We start from the raw sequence: 21,212 nt of genomic DNA, 5'->3' as shown, positions 1-21,212 counted from the left end.
AAGACATCACCGTTTTATGCACTTCAGTATACAACCAAAAAGTGCAGACTTACATTTAAGAGCGAGGTTAAGATTCTATTTCAAAGTATGACTGACACACACACACACACACACACACACACACACACACACACACACACACACACACACACACACACACACACACACACACACACACACACACACACACACACTTCCATATTAGTGAAGCAATACCAATGAATACCATACCATGCAACCAGGTGTGTGAAGTCTTGATTGTTGTCTTGAGAAGTGATATATAAACCACATTAGTCTTTTTTAATCAGTTTCAAATACAAAGAACAAGAATGCAGTAATAGAAAAGTTTGCCACTTAAATGCATTTTATTCTGTGCTCTTATACTGTTAATCAACAGGTAAGTTACATTTATCATTCAGTAAATTATCATTTGCATAAGGCATAAAATCAATGAAGCTGATAAAATATCTTAATGCTGAAACTAAAACAATTCAAGACTGAAAAAAATGGCATCAGCACATGCTCTGGCCTCACACAGGACAAATAAAAAGTGAACAATTGCAACCACAGAGCTCGCAAAAAAGCTTTACAACCAGAATTGATGTCTGTGTGTGCCTCTCAATGACCAGGGCTTTGTGTGTGCTGACTGAGGGTGGAGTTCGATGCTCTCAAAAGAAATAATGAGCCTCGGTTCAGATGCAAGCTGTGAGAATTCGTTGTGTTGCTTGGTCATGTCGTTCAGGATGCGGCTGTGCAACACTGCAGACACTAGACTCTAGTGCTAACGGGGAAGTGAAAACACAATAGGATGCAGAGAGTGCAAACATAGTAAAATGATCCATAAAAGACTCCCAGCTCCTTCAACACTCTTCTTCAAATAAAAACCTGTTCTCTCAGGAAAATGAAACCTCAGCATGTGAGAAAAAAAACAATCCCACAATTAAGAAAAATACAGTGCAATACATTTTAACACTTTCGATTTAAAAATAAAACGTCATTCCGTTCTTATGAGGAAAGTCCCATAAACGCAGCAAAGCAGAAAATAAATTACCATTCTATTTACATTATACAATGTACACTATAATGCTTCGTAACTTTAAGTTAGAGTTCACATTATCACCAAGTCACACATTTTTCCAGATTCTCCCGGGTTTAGAGTCTCTGCATCTGATGGTGAAGCAGCAGCACAGTTCCTCTGAGCGGTTTATGTGCATCCCTGGTTTACAATATGTGAACAAGACGCACACACTAACATCTCAGGGGGAATTCAGTTCCTTTAACTGTCCATGGGGAAACCACAACACTGCGTTTGCAGAAATGCTCGTACACAGTCCACAACACTCAAGGGTGTACGCAGTGCCAAGTGAAGTACGGATAAATGAGGGTTTTTTTCAGAGGATATATTTGTTTATAATCCGAACGGGAAATGCAGATTAACAGCTATTTGACATAAATGCCGTACGGCCGTGCAAGAAAAAGTTTGCAGTCCACATCTGGGTGAAGCGAGTATGTGGCTTCCTCCCCTGGCAGGTGTGATGGTGCTGGATTGGCATGTGGATGCAGAGATGGATCCATCTGAGAAGTCGTAAGAATGATCATCACTGAATAGATGACAGTAAGTGGTGTCATGACACGTGGGTGTGTTCGTGCAAGAAAAATCCCCTAACAGAGCTACTGCATTACTAAAATATGTCTTTGCAAGCTCACTTCGCAGTTGACAAAACGCTGAGCAGGATGTCAGCAACAATTGGCAGCGGCCGGTGCATTACATTAAGCAGTGAGAGCTTTTTCACTCTTCACTCAGCACTCCAAGACTATTTGATTGCCAGCAAACAAGTGGGCCATTTGAATAATTCATAGAAACAAACTGTGAGCAGAAAATGGTTTCTTCACTTTGGTTTCAGCCCGCATATTGAATTTTTCTTTTTTATTCTTTCCTCTGATGAAATAAGAATTAGACAGTATTATCTTGAGTTGAAGCATGACCTGGGATTGAAAATCACCCAAGCAGAGAAGCATGCATGTACTAGCTCATTAATACCCACTCACCTTACGTTCCTATACTAGTCCATCATAGAGAGACAATGCCTGAACAATAGAAGGGTCTGCCTTGGAACCCTCCTGAAACTCCTGCAGAGTCAGCTTCCCATCTGCATTCTGGAAGATGAACATGAGACAAAATGAAACTGAAGCTCCTCAATGCTTTAATACGGAGTTACCAGCAGGGGGCAAAACAGGCTCTAAAGCTAAATCATGTTACTCCTGTTCTATACTGATCTTTGTTTCACTGCACTTGGATGGTAGCCACTCTCTGCCAATACAAATCACTAAGTGCTGCTGTGCTGCAAAGCTAGACCAACGGTCTGATCTTGGCAGTGGTGGGCTGACAAACACACCCATGTAGGCTGCATCTCATCTTTCACTAAAGCTGAGTAGATTCTTGTAGCTGCGGGAAAAGGCATTAGCACCGAGGGCTAGTGGTGGAGGAGACTATATATGATGTTTATAGACTGCAGGCGGTGTTAGTGACGCTGTGATGGTCGCAGCTAACAGCTCTAAACTTAACAGTGTCCATTTCAAAGCCCTGAGGGTGGCAACAAAGGCAGACTCAGTCCTCTTAAAGGTAAACTAATAATCATTGCTGCACTTTGTTTCAGTGTCAGTCAAACTTTGATGTTATACTATAGTAACATCAAACGGAACAGAAACTTGGGCATTATCACTTTCTATCACATCAGTCTTTTGATATTATTTTGATATTAAAATACTAATGTTAGGCTGACCTCTAGCTTTACCTGGTAGAGAGTGCCCAATTTAGGCTGAGTCCTTGACAACGGCCTAGTTTAAATTCTGACACTATACTGTGTGTTATCTCTCCCCCCACACACTTTCTGTCATTCTCCTGCTGCTCTTATAAAAGCCTTAAAAATAATAAAATACTAACCTTGTCCATCATTGCAAAGATGCGGTCTACTCGCTTCTCTGGTGTGTTTTCTTCCTCTGGCAGCTCCACGGTGTTTCCCTACAATATCAAATCATTACACTTTGTACCATTCACACATTTCTGATTTATAAGTCCGATGTCTGGTAAAACTTACCACCATCTGATATATGGCATCTACGATGTTCAACATCTCATCTCGGGTGATGTAGCCATCATTATCAAGGTCATAGAGTTTAAAAGCCCCTGTATAGAGAAAGATGTTAAAATACATTTTGGTAGTTGCACACATTGTGATCAGGAAGCTACTGTGACTTTACTAAATTATATATTTTTCATGGATTACAAAGCACACATGTTCAACATGTATGTATGGTTGTATGGTTGTTACCAATTCAAAAGTGACAGCAGCAATTGCACATTTAAATACACTTTGTTTCAGGTTTAAAACTTATGGCTACAGCGAAAGTTGCAAGTTTTCTCTGGTGTTTTATTTTCAGAAAAATGTTGGAAACATATTGACCCCCAGGTTTCATGCCTACTGTATATTACTAATAATCTCCTATTTGCTGTTGTTTAAGAAATCCTGTCAATTAAATGTCAAAAACAGAGTGCTTCTTCTTACATCTCAACTTTTCATCAAGAGTCCCACGGGAAGTCACTGACAAGGCCTGGATGAACTCAGAGAACTCGATGCGTCCATCCTACAGTGAGAAAACAGAGGGAGGGTGGAAAGAGGGAGGGGTGTGAGGGAGAGGGAGAGGGAGAGAAAATGGCCCAGAGACAAGATGAGGATCTTGCTTCACACTTGCTGTAGTTCTTTCATGATTTCCTTGCTGTTCTTTCATGATGTCCTTGATGTATTCTTCTGAAAATGGGGCCAGACGTTTGCTCCACGTCAGCTGCTATTTTAGCCCTACACCTGGCTCTCTCCTGAGGCAGAAACATGTCACCTCTGGTCATTAGTAAGATGAATGCGACTGGCTCATCGTCCAAAAGTTTCAGCACACAAACAACCACTGTAAATTAATGAACTAATGTTTCACATTTTCTCAATGATTCCGCATCACGAATGGGCATGGCAGATAATTCTGTCTGACAAGGTAGAAAATACTCTGACAAGTATTTCCTCTTAGCTTTTTTAGAATCTCATGCTCTGCATATAACCACAGAAGCTCGAAATTTCCAATTACCCTCCCAAAATTGAGGCCTTCAGCGTTCCTCTGTGAAGCCACACTCTGTGCAGCAGAGAGAAAAGTCTGCTAACATGGATAAAGAAAGGCTCAAAGTGGCTCAAACGGTTATGACCTCCAGCCTCCATCAACTGCACGACACGTACTCAAATTAAATGCTTAAGAGGCTCTGCATAAAAGACGTGCCATTCACACAGTGAAAACAACAGCTTCTGGACAACAAGAAATGTTTATAAATCAACGTCCTGGTAGTGGAGCCTTCAGGCTTTGGTCAGTTCATACAGTCTTCAGATACTAAAAGATTGTTTTGCATCAAAAAGGGTTTTTTGACATTCTGCTACAGCAGCTGCCTCTCTGTAACGTTCAGCCACAGCTCTACTTACAGAAGACAGACGAGCGCTCCTCATGGCCCTGGGGTCAGCCAAATTTATCTTTACAAGACATCTGACCAGCCAGACAATGCTGAAGTCATGCATTGCTGATTATATAAGTCATGAATACTGTTAAGATCAATGCATTCTCTAACTATGGGGTGCCTAACGCTAATGAAGGTTACAGATAAACATCAGACGGAAGGGGTTGTCTGATCTTCCTGACACAAAGCATCTTAACTGAGTCAATAAACCTCCAGGGGCTCACCACCATCCAGGAGCTGTTCATCCACAGTTTGTCTTCCTAAACACAATTTTAATAATCTCTGTCAAAAGTCCTAGAATGAATCCTGCTGGACAGAATATATGACTTTATCACCTCCACAGATAACCAGTTTGGCTTTAAAGCCAAACATGGCACTGACTTGTGTATGCCTTAAAAGAAATTGTCAACAAATACAGAGGTCAAAACTCATCAGTTCTGATGTGTTTTATCGATGCCTCTAAAGCTTTTGATCGTGTTAATCATAGCAAGTTGTTTTTTAAACTGAGCCAAAGAGGTGTCCCCACATACTTTGTGAGAATTCTGGCTTACTGGTATGCTCACCAGACTATGCAAGTAAAATGGGGTAAAAGTGTCTCAGCCCCATTTAGGGTTAGCAATGGTGTCCGACAAAGGGGAATTTTGTCCCCAATTATTTTTAATCTATATATTGATGATCTGTCCAAACAACTGAAAGCCTGTAATACTGGGTGCATGATTGGAAATACTCTGGTTAACCATATCATGTATGCAAATGATCTGGTGATTTTTAGTCCATCTAGCACTGCTCTTCAACAGCTCCTTAATATATGTACTGTGTATGGTGTCAAACATGACATCAAATACAACGCTAGTAAGAGTGCTATCTTACTAGCTTCTCTTGTCGAACCAAAGAGGACAAATGTTTAAACTTCCCTGACTTCAAATTGTCTGACAAAAATCTTGGTGTCTGTGGTGAAGTAAAATACCTTGGTCATTTTATAACAGAACACATGACCGATGACAAGGACATTTCTAGGCAATGCCGTATGATGTATGCACAAGCAAACAGTCTCTTACGCAAGTTTGGTATGTGTACAGATAAAGTGAAGATGTCTCTGTTCAGAGCATATTGTACACCACTCTACACTGCACACTTGTGGTCAAACTACAGAAAGAAGAGCTTACAGAGACTTCAAGTAGCTTATAATGACGCCATGAGGATACTGCTGAAGAGACCGAGATGGAATAGTGCTAGTGAAATGTTTGTGGCTGCAGGAGTCAATACTTTCCAAGCTGTTTTAAGAAATCTCATGTATAAATTCATTTGTCGACTTAATGACTCTGAAAATAAGATCATAGTTGTTTATAAGGCTTAGTAGCACACGCTACCAGTCCCAGCTATGGCGACATTGGTACAGCTGTCTCTTTGTAAGACATTGCTAGGCCTATGTACTTTTACTATTTGTGTATGTCATTTTATGTATTTGTCTCTCTGGACCCTGAGTCTGAAATAAAGTCTATCTATCTATCTATCATACAACTGCAATGGGGTGTATTACTCCATACAAATGTTGCTTTTAACAGTTTTAACAGGCTTCATTCAAACGTGCTTTCTCATCATATCTTCAAATCCTTAGAAGATGCCCCCACATAACAGAGACAGGAGTTTCATTTAAAAAAAACATGCATGTACACCTTTAAAAAATTAAATGTCAAACACTCATGGAAACTGATTTCTGGCACAAAACTAAGAGTTACGATTATGTGTTACTATTAATGTAATGACTCATCTTTTTTATGGGACTGAATCATTTGCGCTGTTGAAATACTGACTGAGTGTTTTGATGTAAAAATCCTTCAACACTTGAGAAATATAATAGGGTTCTGTCTACTAACCGTACAGTTAATAAAAAATACAAAGCACAAACATATGGCAATTATTTAGCTACACACTGATGGGCAAATTCACAAAAAAATGTCACTGTAACTGTGTGTGGCAAACATTAGTACTGATCTTTGTGAATTAAAGGCTTTTGAGGCTCATTTGCATAGAAAGGGGCCAATTTTGTGCCAAATATGCATTTTACCAAATTTAAATAAGTGTATAAAGCAAAGAAGCACCGAGACGCTATTTGCTTGGCAGTACAGTTACGGGTGCATTTCACCCTTTGTGGGTTCTTTTAAAAATGACACAGCTTCTTTCTGTCTTACATGTGCAGGTTTAGCGACCGCAAAAGCCGCGTAATCCTTCTGTAAATTTGCCCATTCCACTAAACACAGTTTAGTAAACATGGAATGTCCAACATGTCATTTTACTGTATATCTAACACTATGACCAATCATTTCAATACAATTTAGATGTCTGAAACAGCTTTCATTCAAAAGAGATTGAATAAATAATAATTTTCTGTATACGAACCTGATAGTATGCAATTTCTTTCTCTCAAAATAGCAAAAAAGAGCTATGGAATAATAAAAGTAGAAAAGTGAATAGGATCCCTATACCACATTGCTCTTTATTCTGTGAAACCTCTGACTGAGAGGAAGACCTTGAGATTAGCTCCATCCTCTGTCGCTTTTAACATCATATTCTTTATCTAGCAACAACGCCGGACAAAAAGCCACTGTCAAACTATTTCTATAAGTAACAAATTGACTATTTTCATTATTATTATTAAAATTATATTGTATTATTATATTTTTTCTGCCTCGTCACAGGACAATAAAACATATGAAGTTGATTACAAACCTTATTTTCATCAAAGACATTGAAGACAAAAGAGGCAAACTTTGTGGGATCTCCAAAAGGAAAAAACTGCTTGTATATCTTCTGAAAGCCCACAGCATCCAGCTGCCCACTGGGACAATCTTTAATGAAGCCTTTGTACCTGGAAAAATAAAGCACAGATAGAGTATTTAAATTGTTAAAATAGCATTAATAATGGGATGATAATAGATAATCAAGACAAGACTGGAAAACAATGACAGACTGAAGTCACCTCTACAGCATGCAAGCTCAAAAAGGTAAAGGGCAAAGCTATTTGCCTCATTCACAGATAAAACAATCGCCCTAATCTAATAGCAAGCCAAGAGTGGTTAACTCTAATGAAATTACTCTCTAGTCCTCTTTTGATAATATGCTAGGCTGATGGATAAGTCAGTGAGCTTCCTCTTGCCCCTAGAAATGACACATCTAGAAAGTGACTTAATATCTCTATTAGCCTATATATAGAAGCATCTCATAAGCAATTTCAAGCGCAGTCACTCAGACGTAGGCAGTTTCCTTGTATGTCTTCATAAAAGGAACACAGCAGCCACAAAGTCTAACTAGACTGTAACAGGTCAGGGAGCTAGGAAGTGAGCTAGGAAGCCTTTATAAAAATAAATGCTAGATGAGAAGTAGGAGGAAATAGCAGGGAAATAATAACACTAGTTATAAAAATAATCGCAAAAAGCTTTTGCTCTTGATCAACAGCAAAAATGACGCACAGTACACAAGGGAGCACTGCATGTTCGTCTCTGATTCAGAATAAGGCTGGGCTGTAATTACGGCCAGAGAGAAAGAGAGACAGAGTGCTCTGATGAGGAATGAAGGCCAGGACAGATCTTTTCCACTCACTCTCTGGCTCCTCACTCCTCTTAAAACTCTTTACTTTTAATCTGCCTTCGAGATAATGAAGCCAGCTCCAAATAGTTAAAGAGATGGAGAGACGCTTTGAGAAGCTGAGTAAAAGCAAGAAGAAAGCAAAACCATACAATTGTCACATTTGAATTATCTAAAGATATGCAGTAAAATTAAAGCCTTATCCACTACAATACATAATACAATCTAATTGGTATTCAAAGTGCAGTTGAGTGCATAATAATCCAACGCAGACCCATTTCACCTGAATTCTTCAGTCATTTTAATGTGCGACTATGGAGAATTATATCCAGCAACACACATAAAAGGCTACTGTAACATACTGTATAGCACATATATAGAGTATGATTGTTTACTGAAAAAACAGAACAGTGTATCTATATAGTATTTAAAGACACATTCTTTGTGTCACAGGTACAGTCACAGTGAACAAAAAGATGTCATCAAATGGGGGGATATTGATCCAAATTAATTACTTCTATCTGCTAAGGAGGACAGGCTATCTTTGTCGTATTCAGTCATTTCAGGTGGGTCAAATATCAGCCAATTTTACTGTATTACTTGTCATGAAGAGTGACACTGGGAGTGGGCATTTAAGTCTATGGCTGACACTCTTGAGATGCATAATGGTAAATGTTCAGGTTGAAAAGAAAAAAAAGGAAATCTTGGCCTCTGCTGCTTTGATTATGACCACTTTTTAATCTGCTTCTTATGAGTCACAGAACATTATGGTTCAATACTAGATCACTTAATGTTCCTCTTTTATATGACTTTTTTCCTTGCCTGAGAGTGCCTGGATATTAGTCTAATTTAAGACTCCCTTAAGGACTTAAAAATGATGAAAGAGAGCTCATCATTTTCGCATTGCACTTCTATAACTGTCAGACTCACAATGGAGACTTTTAAAAGAAGTACTAAAAATGATGCAGAAAAAACTGTCTTTTTTTATTCCACACATTCTTCTTACTTCTCAAAACCTGGCACATACATTACCCACAATGCAACTAGACTCACCGACCCCAAATCTCAATACAGGGCGAGGGCTCCAGTCAAATTCTTCAATATGCACACTGAGTTTTGACTCAGATACTTATTTTCGATGGTCGAATGAATGTGGTTTATTGGGCATACAGTAATAAACATGTTAGGCTGACTACCACATTTAACATACTACCAATGGAGTTACATAAGCAGGAGCACACATCTACAGTACAAAGCTACTGCCCTTGTGTAAACATGTTTGCCCAGTGTCAGCTATTCATCAGAGTCATAATCAGAATCACCTTCATTTGCCAAGAACACACCACGTTCAAGAAATCTGACTTGGTGACACTGGTGCTAAGACACATACAGTACACACTAATCTCTAACTAGTGCAAGAGTTCAACTACACACTGTACTTGCAGGAACATAGCAGATGTGACATTGTGCATCAGACCACAGTGGGGGGCCAGCATGAAGATTAGCATGAAGTATGTATTATTGGCACTGGCAACCTACTCATTGGCATCTGCCATGGTGGTTTGCTGAAGAGTTGCGCAGGATGTCTCTCTTGCTACCGCCTTGCTGGCAGGGACATCACTGAGCTATGTCATTTTGTTATTGATTTCAGGTGAGCCCCGAGCATACTAATGATGTTCCCTTAGAGGAGAATTAGAATGCGGGACAAATTTAATGCACAACACGGGCATTTATCTAACCCCGCTAATTCTTCTATGTCTGTGCTCTAATTACACGCCATCTGGCATTTCCCCTGGTAAAATTCCCTTTCATCCCTCACACTCAGCCGTGTTGATTGCTGCTGATCTTCAAGTGAGGACTCATGCAAACTTTGGTGTGAAAGACAGCGTGAGTGATGGGGAGTTAGCTGGCTGCACAGCCGGAGGGGTGGAGGTTTACGGGGGGTGGGGGGTATTCCGCCCCAGTGCACTCAGTCAGCCCCAGAGAGAGGCCACCTAGGAGGCTCTTGACCTGCCGATGCTCAGGGATATCTAATGCTACAGCTACTGCTGCTGCTGAATGGCTGCGAATGTGGCTCCATCCCCACGTAAACACCCTGACAGGGGACAAAGACAGCGACTAGCTCCGGAGACAGAGCTCTTTTCATGCATGCAGAATTAGCCCATGAAATGCAAAACCAAAGCAGGAGAACTGAAGTGTGAACATGGAAGAGTGATCGCTTTATTGCAGCGCTCCCTCCTCTGATATACACTATTCTTTGCTTTTAATTTCCAAAGAAACCGCACGCAGCAAACAAAGGCGATGACTGCGCTCATGCTTGAATTGTCTCTGTAAATGAAGATGCATTGTCTCTTGTCAGAGTGGCAGCGACTGTAAAATTGTGCCTTCAGAAAAAAATTCAGAAATTCACATCTTAGCAGTAATAATCACTCTCACCTCAGTTCTGCAACTTATCATGGTCTGAGGCGTCTCGGTATCATGAATACGTTTCAATTTGATGTATGCAAGTACGTGTTAGAGCGCTGTGAGTTCAGGCTGGGATCAGACAAAAGGTGAGACCTCTGCAAGATGATGCCGGTGCAGGTCACACTGAATAATAGGTGCAGAATCCGACAGGGAGGATTACTAATCGGCAACCTTATGGAGGCGCTGTGGCCATGTAGTGATTAAGTGCCTGAAAGTGAAACAACCTTATGCATCCTGCCGTTCGTTTATCAGACATCCCTTTCGCATTTAGATGAAAAGGGGTTGAGGAATGCATCATGGATATGTTTGCATCAGTGTTATCAGCCTTCAAAGTCATTCAGTCTCAGTAATGCTTCCAAGTCACTCTATTTTCAGAACGCATCTGTCTTCAGGGTAGAGGGAGAGAGATGGCTTTAAATCAACCATGAAACCAAATGCTAATACAATATCCATGGACTCAAGGAACCAAATATATCAACGTGGGTTCTGCAAGTTGTCAGACAAGAAAAGACCCCCACCTCTGATTCCTGTTAAGTTTGCCAGTAAAAACACAATAGCTGATATATGACTAGCATCACATCACGAATGGAAAACACATCTAATTAAAAATTAATGCACACACTTACCACTGCTGCACCTCTTTCTCTGTAACTGTAAGAGAAAAAAAGAGTGACATTAGCTTAAAAGGAAAACTGTGGCTGTCCTATAAAAAAGAAAAAAAGTAGCATGCTGCTGGAGGAGCCAAGTAGTTGCATCGTTAATCATTATGGCCCAATCCTCTCACACATTCACACTCAACAGTGTCAACGTGCAATCGCCATGTTTTCAATTCATCTATTCTAGCATACGATCAGAGGAGACAAATAATAATATCTGCTGGCCAGGATAGTAGAGGACAAGTAGGAGTAAATCTCCGGGGAGCCACGAAAAGATAAAACAAGACTGAATGAAGGAATGAAGGTCAGCCATAGAGAAGAGTTTAGGAGGCAGGATGTGTTAACATTCCCACACAAACACCATTATCTGCCAGTATCTAATCAACCAATCCCTCATGGCTTTCCCTTGACTCTTTACTTTTTCTCAAGTAACCAGAGCAATTTTCAGCCTCTCAGCCCCTGGGGTTGCTAATGAAAACAAGGGCTGAAAATCAATAGCATTAGTTGAACCAGGTTGAGAGGGAGACTTTCTGAATTCATACCACAGTAAGATGCTGTCTACTATTGTACCACTTCTGTTAAGCCTGGGGCAAAGCAATAGCCTCATTTGTACAATAAACAGCTAGTTAGTTAATCGATAATGTCTTCTACTGTAATGTTTAATCTTGAGCAGCTCATAGTCATGGTTACTGCAAAGGTATACAACCAGAGAAACCAAAGGGAGCTTCATGTCATGCACTTGCTACAAATAAAACATTTTAGGTAATTAAACTGAGGAATTATCAAAAATCCTGATATTGCAGATGACTGGTCGGGAAATTAAAATATATTCTAACGACAAAAATGTTCTTTACCAAGAAATCTACAAGTGTATTCAATAATGTGACTACTGCAGCGCTGGAGCAGAATCATACAGAGGCTATCGATGAGAAGGCCAGGTCAGGTAGCCTTCGCCTGCATATATCTTGGCCTCAATTTGTTCTGCTCATCATTTCACCAAGAAAACCCATCATGTGACCATTTCCTGGGCAATGAATGTCAGGGTCAATCTCATGACTGTCAACCAAGCCAAGCTACCATTAAATTGGCCACAAAAGTCAATGTAGTCAAAAATTGAGGCCATTTTTCATGGCTGCAAGTTAATAAAACATTTTATTACATAAGTCAGTCGGAAGTGATGGGCAATAATGCAATCTGAGCATTGCAGGAGAGTGCGGGGCATACTCTGCTGGTTGATCCTGCAGGGTCTGCAAGAACACATCCAGCTTGCACTCTGCAACACTGCTCACTGTGATCCTCTTCACGGCTTTGACAACTTACAAAATCTTCATGCCATTACATGGACCTAGCCAACATCCTGCAGACATTTTAGTAGGACTGCTGGCATTTCCGTGTGATGCCAGAACAGAAAGCTTTCTGGTTTAAATTAAGTACAAGTGAGGCTGCAACCATTTTTCACAGTTTTCACTAAGAACAGAAAAAACAGCAGCTAGCCAGAGCCTTGGTACAGCTCAATGTTGTCTTTGACCAGAAAGTGTTTTATCTGAAATACAAAGTCATAAAATTGTTCTTCTGAAGAGGATGCATTTTTAAACCTACAACAAAGCGGTGAAGGCAGACATCTTTTGAACTAAACAGGTCTTATTTCGGGGCCTGGCCTTGTTAGTTGCCTGTCAACACAGACAGCATAATTTGTTGGACAAAAAAAACCCCAACATAACTCTTCTTCCACTGAAAGAAAGAAAAAGACACATAGGCACAGAGAAATGTACGTAGTCCCCAATCTGTCAAGAAGAGTAGGTAAGCGGAGACTACAATGGCAGAAAAAGCTTCTCATGGGAGAGCAAGAGAAAGAGGCAAGAGAGTGAAGGAAAGCAGAAATGATAGAGTCTCAAGTCAGGCAACAACAGAGAAAGGGAGACTGATCATGCTGGGAGAGAAGCTTGGTGCCCCTCTCAGCGATGCTAACCAGATAACATAATAATTATACTATTCCATTCCCAGCTCAAAGAGGGCAATTAGGGGATAAAACGAAGAAGACAGAGCAAAAGGGTGAGAGAGGGAGAGAGAGTAGAGGACAGCAGCAAGCAGCCCAGCCCAGCACGAAGCCCAATCTTCCTCCACAGCAATTTCCTGCCACAACAGTCTTCCATGGTTCTGCTGTGGAGAGACCCACCACACAAATAACACTGTCATTAGGCAGCCAATGGATGTCAACTCCCACCCACACCTGCTTACTGTACTGCTCAAATAATAATAATAATGCTGCAAGCCAGAAATAACACACAAATGATAAATATAGTGTTTTACGAGCAGTCATCATTGTGGTAAGTATAAATGTGATCTCTGCTCAAATTTTATTGAAAACGGTGGGGGAAAGAAATATTTCTTTTGTTAAGCAAAAGATCGTCAACTAAATTAGTGCTAGCAAGGTGAGAAAAGCAAATGCTGTTAATTTGCAATGTCCTGACAAGTCGACAAGAACAACACAAATCCGTGTACTTGCAATGTTGCAGATCCAATCACACCATTTCACTTGAGACTGTTTATATATCCTATATATCTATCTATCTTTGTCTCTGTATTCACATAACACAGAGGATCCATGATCAGCGTATAAACCCACATCCTGAACTCAAACGCCCCCCAGCCCCAATAGCCGCTAACAAACTAAGCAAATCCATATTCATGATGCTGATTGCAACTTCTGCCAGACCTCAACCAATCACAATTTGTGACAAAACATTTAAATGTAAATTGAAATAAAACAGGGAGCTTATTCCCAGCTGACATTTAGTTGTATCTCTGTTTTCTCGACAACGAGAAACTGGTTTAGAATCCCATTATATCCCAGCAGGCAGGGTTATATACTGTACAGCCTGTATGGAACAGGGTGGAAAATAGGATTATTAATGTTAGGGATTCCTCACACAATACATAGTCTTTTACCTTTGGCCAGAATGTTTTGTTATTGTCATACAGGCCAGCTAAAAAAAGAGTGTGTGTCAAGCAAAGACAAGCAAAAAGAATAAGACGTGAAGGTACTCACAGTAGGTTTTCCTTGTCAACTCCTCCACCACCTCTGGCTTAAGCTTGCTGTTTGATTTACCCATGATCTTCAGCTCTCCTCCACACCTCCACGTCCACCTTGGCACGCAGCACCTGTTACTACCTCCTCTCCAGTCTGCTCCTCAGCCAAAAACATACACAAAAGTGGGCCAGTTTAGGTGCAAAGACACCGGTGAAATAAGAGAAGGAAACTCCCTTTCAAGCTAAACAAGTCTAACATTCTGCGTAGTTCACTCTAGCTGCTGTCATGATCCGCTCAGTCATCAGCCTCGGCACTCCAGACAGGCAAGTCAGACCCCAGGGGCCCTGTGAAGAAGGGCCGGCAGGTTGTTAAAGTCTATATGAGCACTGCTGAGTGCCTAAGTGTGCGCCTCATTTCTCCACAGCAGTCCGTGGGCGCAGAGTGGCGTTTGGATACGTTGCTACCTTCGTCCTTGGATACAAGAGTCACTCAGTGACTGGGTTAAGCACGTTCACTCCCTCACAGTCATCCTCTGTTCTTCTCACTCCTCCCACCCCTCCTTTCCCACCACTATCTCTATTGCTCGGAGTAAGTTACTGTAGAAAAGAATCCTCCCTCTTGACAGTTGAGATAAGGATGGGTGTTAACTAAAACACAATGAACAGAGCTCGCCTTGGATGCACCCAGCTGCACTTTGCATTCAACGTGTTAACTCTAATCCCTGGAATGTATACAGACATGACAGTTTAAGAAAAGGTAAAAAGGGTTTTAGCAGTAATTGATGGAAGGCCAAAATAGAAGCAAGGTCTCCACGTAGTTCTAGATGCCAGCTGAAAATGGATCTGGTCGTGGTCTTAAAATAAGTGTGTGAGCTGTCTACCAAGCTTAGAGGCGGATTTGAAGAGTGACAGTTTTCTTTTCTTCTCCATTCTGACTCATAATTCCCCCTCCTTCTTCCTGGCCTCACAACAGCATGGCATGGTGATTTCCTCCTCTCTGTCACAGCAGACAGGAGATGAGGGATAATGGAATTTCTTTGTACCACCAGCCTAGCGCTGGCATGCACCGATGCCTAACCGCAGCAGCTGTCTAAGCTACGAAATAGGAAACTAGGCACTAGGCACCTTCACTGCAAACATCTGTTCTCTGTGTCCATGGCCAGTGATGTCCTTCTGAGGGATGCCACACTGGTAATCACCATCTTGTGTTTGCTCAAGCCTTGTGGTCCTGGGTGTTACTTAGACACTATGAAAGTAAACAGACAGACAGCAGTCACAAAGGGAATGACAAGCATTTGCTGTGCTCTAGTGGAAATGGACTGTGTGGTCACCTAGAGCCACAGACACATGAGCACTTGACTGGAAAAACACTCCAAACAGAAAAACGACCTTTCTACTGTCTGCCAAAGCAGCTGAATATATCCTACAGGCAAGGTGTTGGTAATGTCTGTTATCAAAGTAAACTGCTTTGAATAAGCACAATGTAAATTACCAAGTCTTAGGAATAATGGACTCCAAAAACAGTTGGCTAGGAGAAAACAGCACAGCTGAAAACACATATGCACGCACACATGAATTCATGGTAAATGAATGGCTGAATTAACACATATGAAGGAGCGTTTCCATGTTTTCACATTTGTTTTGGTTGACAGGAGTGAAGAAACAAGAGTCGCAGCAGCAGCAGCAGCAGCAGGTGGGACGTTGCCTGGCAGTACCATAGCAACACAGTGTATGGCTACAGTACAAACAGATACCGTGCGCGGAGCTAACATTGTCGTTGTAATCGCAACGTATTGGTACCCACGCTGTTCCTTGTAACGAAAAAACACGCATAAAACTGTCCTCGACATGAATAAAACTTCGGTTTACCTGAGCTTTAATAGCGGGGAAGTCTCAGCCCGTCCAGGTAGTTCCCAAAGCGCAGAGCCGTTGACCAACGCAGTCTTCCTCCGCCGAGTTCCGGAGCGACTCGCTGCTGCGCGGATGGCCCCGTCCGTGCTTCTCTGATGCCGCCGTCAGGGAGTGACGTTGCTGCTGGCCCCGACCAACTCAGCTTAGTGCCGGGAGAGACACTGACGTCGCTGTACCATCGGTCACACAAGGACTCTTTGTATGCTTTAAGAGCCTTTACACGTGTCATCGCGTAATACAGTGAAGGATTAATGTACCCAAACTCACTTTTTTTTTGACGCACAGTTTTCGGGACAGTTTAAAGGCAGAAATGGCACTTTAGGTAGCTGTAGGTAAGTTCTGGGATAGTCTTTCGACAGGGGTTCACTATTAAATAGCTCCTTTTTGTTTTTCATTATGTTAAGACTTGAGGTATTCTGTTTTTACATAGCAAATCACAGCACCAGCGTGTGTATTTATTTTGGTGGATTTTTTTTTATTATTAGGGTATGTGGCAAGGGCTGTATGGATATTAATGGATTAATGTCTAGGGCTGCCCCCTCTTTGAAGATTAGTCAACTAATTGGTCTTTTGGACTTGGTCGACTAAGATTTCTTTAGTTGATTGGTCATTTTTTATGCTTCTTTTTCCATCTAGATGACTCATTTCCAAGAAACTTCTCTGGTAAACACAATATTCAAAGTGGCACATCTGTGTGTTTCTTGGTGGAGAAACTCAGTTTTACAGATATGTCAATTAAATCAACTTATCCATTAGTTCACAAAATCGAGTGTTAGTTGACTAAGGTTGAGGACAGCCATATTAATATAAAAACTAAAAACAAGGAATTGTTATTCTTATAGGGCCTAAGGTATACTGATTGTTGACTTCACACTGTATGTTTTCTTTATATTTGTAGCATTGGGGAATGCTCACAAGAGATAAGAGATTTTGTTTAAAAACGCTTAAATTGATTCAGCAGAAGTCAAGATATCCTGAGTTGTAGTCCTTAGTAAGGGTCAAGCTCCTAAAACACTACAATTCCAATAATGCAACACAATAATCTTCAATTAGACCCTGACTGTGTTCAAAATTCCACATTGACTGCGTACTGCATACTGCCTAGTAAAGTATGCCATTACCAGTAGACTGTTCTCACTGAAGTATACTCAAGCAATACGTCTTCTCTACATCACACGGTATCATCACGATGGTACCGGTCCAAGCTACTGTTGAATGAAAGTTGTTTATTGCAATTGTAAATTTAAATGACCACTGCACTCAATTCAATACTTTCCAATATTATTTTAAAGGTGTTGAATATGTGTATCCAAAGGTTAATTGTTTTAAACGTCATTGGACAGTGTGAGGAGTCGCAAAGGAATTTGGAGCGGTTGATTATGTCTACTAAAGCTAACGTTTCACACTCAGAAATTCTTGCTAATCTGGTCATTCCTCGCGTACAAAATATTGTGTTAGTATGCAACTTAAAGCAGACCCCCAGTTTGTAAAATTCCCAGGTCTTTCAAACTCAACCCACAAGGTCTTAACATAGACTGTCCTTTCAAAATTTGAAGTCTCATTTAGATAACCCTGATGACATCTTTATCTCCACGCAATGGCATCATCAGTGTCATTTTCTCTGACCATAAAAAGCTACAAAAGGCATTCTTCATCTGTCTTTGCAGGCTGAGTTGTACTTTACAGTACAATTAAACTGATGTGTAAGGTTTAAGTGTTACGTAATTTAAGTTATTTCAGAGGTTTGCTGTAAAAAATGTTGGTTGCCATTTGAAAAATCTGTCAGGTATCTTGCAAGTCTGCAGACTGAAAGAGAAGTCTAAAATGCTTGAGAGTGGGATATCAAATTGAGAAAGCATAGCAGTAATATTCAGGTTGAGTTTATCTAAACATAGCCTGCTATAATTACTGATTTGGAGAGCACAAGGCCAGCTGAGAAACATTGCAGCATGGGAATGAGGAAAAATGATTTCAGATACTACATCTGCTGAAGGAGAAGGAAAGTAATTCAGATTGGTTCAAAGCAAAAGATGAATGTTCTACAGTCTCCACAGGTATTGATTGCATATTAGGCTACATGAAGAATTCAAGGACAAGTAATTTTCCCTCGAGTCTCATTGGTTACTCACGCTTGTTACTCATGTTACTTGTGCTCGAGTCCAAACTTTGCAATCAGACCTTTTTATATGCAGCATATTAAAATTCTGGTCCCATCAGCTGCATGCCGACAGATGTTCAGTAATAGCATTTGTGCACTAATAACTGCTACACTATCATTCTACAGCCCAATAAGAGCTGTCTGCCCAGTCATGGGAAGGCTGGATCGAAATGTACTGTGGGCTGTGTGGCTTGGCCATCTTGGTATTCAGTGCCCTTCCCTGCAGTCCCTTATTACAGTCAACTGCAGTTACAGTAGTCTCATAGGATTAGAGAGGACAAGGCTGAGCACAGGAGAAACAGGCCAGAACAAAATTAGGTAAATTAATGGAAGCGTTATGCTGTAGACCTGAGAGAAGGTATGCATCTTTTTAGGAACATAAGTTATCTTCAACTCCAGCTCTGTGGGTTGTTGTCAAAGACAGTGGGTAAACTGAGCTAAACTTAGATTACTCACTTTATTTGCACAGTTTACCACCAAACATGATGTCCAATATCTATCTTAATTCCACAAATTTGGACAATTTGCGTTAATTAACTATATGTCACTACAGAGGGTGTTTTCAAGGTGCTGTTTTCTAAGTTTTTGCTTAAAGCTTTATCACTGAGAAATGCAACATATTTCACAGTTTCTAGAGACCAAAAGATCCACATTTGCAAAATGTCAAAGTTGCCATTAATCCCCATTATGTTTAGCTTAGTATCCAACAGCCATATACATTAGAAAATGTGAAATTTCCACTGCAAAGCATCAAAAACATATTTTCCTTTTTTTCTCTCCTATCAGTCAAATGCACATTACAAAAGCATTTTCCCCTTCAACAATTAATTTAAATACTTGGAGATATTTGTCCATTTAGTAGAAACCCAACACCGTGATCATCAAATCATAATCAGCACAGGGGCATCATAAATTCCCCAGCAGCATCTTTGCATCACAATGATATGCTGACATGTGCTTAAACAGCTGGAGAACTACTGGGAGAAAACCACTTCCTGGAAAATATCTGTATATTTTGTTGTTCCACTGAGTTTTAGCACCTTAGGTATTGCATTACAGGCTGGAAAGTCAACACCTCAGGGTTGACAATATACCATCGACACATTATTTGTCTTCATTAGCAGCAAAAACACAAGAAGGTAGTAAAATCTCCATCAGCAGGAAGACGTATTCTTGATTTTACTGGTTTTCTTATATTACAACCTGAAGACAGAGACATTCATACACAAACAAAGCAAGATAACGAGGGGAACATCCTTATATTTGAAAAACGGATGTTTTGACCATTTGGTGGTGATATTTTTATGTATGGCTGCAACTTCTATTCAACGGCTGATCCATCACTCATGCAGTTCTATAAATAGTCACATACCTAACAGAAATGCAGCTTCAATGAGTCACACATGAAAGGCGTGCTAGATTTAACCAAGACAATTGATATTTTGCAAGATAAGAAGAAGCAGTCTGTCACTCTGTGCTTAGAAAGCAAGATTTCTATGCCAGCTACTGAAATGAACATTTTTAATACTTTTCTTTCAAACCAGTAACATTCTAGCAGGATGCTTGTCCGCCATACATTATCTGAACAAAGAAAGTTTAAGTGATGGGCTGTCATAAAGAGGCAGGTGAACATTTATAATTTTTGCACACATGAATCATTTACAACAGTGTGACAGAAGGAGGGACGACGAAGGGCAGCAGATGAACAAGAATCCTTTTATGTGCCACTCTACTTAAATGCATCTCAAAATGAAACACTGAGACAATAGGCTTCACAATAAAAAAAAGTAGTTTGCCTGATGTCTATCCAAAAGGCTATAAAAAGTAACATACAACTAGGAAGGTTTTAAAGAATTTTAATTTGAATAAATTGACAATAATGTAAGAATGGAAAGGACGACAAAAATGTGGCCATATCTAACAGAGTAACTGAGATCAAAGGTTTTCAACGATTAACTTTATTCCATGGGCAACTTCCTCCTTCTTCAATAACCACAACCAAACAACACTTTCCCGAGGCGTCATCTGTTGTACCCACTTGAGTATCCCATATGGCTAGATATATATAATTTAGGACCATAAATATACAATCCCTACCCTCCTCTGAACAGACATGGGTAATGAGGATCCAACAACACTTATCACAGTCTGTTGTGCTCAATAAATCCAGCAGGACATTGAGGGTTTTAGTGGAGCAGCGATGCTGGTGTAATGCCTGTGACACCCAGCTGTTAGTTCAGACTGACAACAGGCATATCTGGCAGACTAACGGCAGATGGGGCTTGAATCCTAGCTTTGTGGAGATAAACTATCCCTGCTCGGGAAGGAAGGGGATGGAGAGGAGCAGAAGGAGGGTCAAACACCTTTTGTAGTATGGTGAAACAACATTGGAATTTGTTTTCCTAAAAAGTGGAAAACATTCTGGTTATTTCTCTGCATTTATAATCATAGCAGGGGGAAAATGTTTTCAAGCTGTAGGGCCCATTTTTACAGTATTTATATCATCAAAAGCAAATAAAGAAGTAAAGTATAATGATATATTTAAAATAACTTCCCTGTCAACAAGTTATTAAAATGAAATCTCTACTAATTGTTTAATCTAGAGGGAATAGTCCATCATCTGGCCCAGATTAAGGATACAGGGAAATTATTTTCACCATGACCCAAAAGATAAAGCTGGTCAGTTTAAGCTTTATTGTTTTTGTTAAATTGTTGCCACTATGAATCTTATGCCTTCCAAATAAAGAAATGAGCTTTAGACAAGGTTTTGTGTCTACCACGGACATAAGGGATGATATTTACACTCATGTGGAGGAGTGCATATGCTTCTGTTCCCTCACAGTTTATTATATAGTCC

General features: G+C 40.4%; 1 protein-coding gene across 3 annotated transcripts; it reads right to left on the bottom strand.

Annotated features, from left to right (window-relative positions):
- Positions 1-268: 268 nt before the first annotated feature.
- On the bottom strand, positions 269-16,311 carry LOC137867286 (neuronal calcium sensor 1). Of its 3 annotated transcripts, XM_068703801.1 has the most exons (10): positions 16,156-16,310; positions 15,412-15,532; positions 14,306-14,440; positions 11,227-11,251; positions 7,280-7,418; positions 3,567-3,645; positions 3,099-3,187; positions 2,945-3,022; positions 2,050-2,157; positions 270-1,575 (listed from the first exon to the last, which is right to left on the bottom strand). In XM_068703801.1, exons 3-9 carry the CDS (start codon positions 14,367-14,369, stop codon positions 2,059-2,061), a joined length of 573 nt encoding a protein of 190 aa, XP_068559902.1. In that variant the 5' UTR covers positions 14,370-14,440; positions 15,412-15,532; positions 16,156-16,310; the 3' UTR covers positions 270-1,575; positions 2,050-2,058. The 3 variants fall into 3 exon arrangements, with proteins under 3 accessions (XP_068559904.1, XP_068559903.1, XP_068559902.1); XM_068703803.1 differs by lacking the exon at positions 15,412-15,532 and having other exon boundaries at positions 269-1,575; positions 16,156-16,311; XM_068703802.1 differs by lacking the exons at positions 15,412-15,532; positions 16,156-16,310 and having other exon boundaries at positions 269-1,575; positions 14,306-15,367.
- Between the last annotated feature and the right edge of the window lie 4,901 nt (positions 16,312-21,212).

This window comes from Cebidichthys violaceus, unplaced genomic scaffold (assembly GCF_023349555.1).
Source record: "Cebidichthys violaceus isolate CVI_PGR_0920_01 unplaced genomic scaffold, fCebVio1.0.p SCAF_9, whole genome shotgun sequence".
NCBI lineage: Eukaryota > Metazoa > Chordata > Actinopteri > Perciformes > Stichaeidae > Cebidichthys > Cebidichthys violaceus.
Note: the sequence above shows the minus strand (reverse complement) of the source record. Positions and strands in the feature narration are given on the sequence as shown.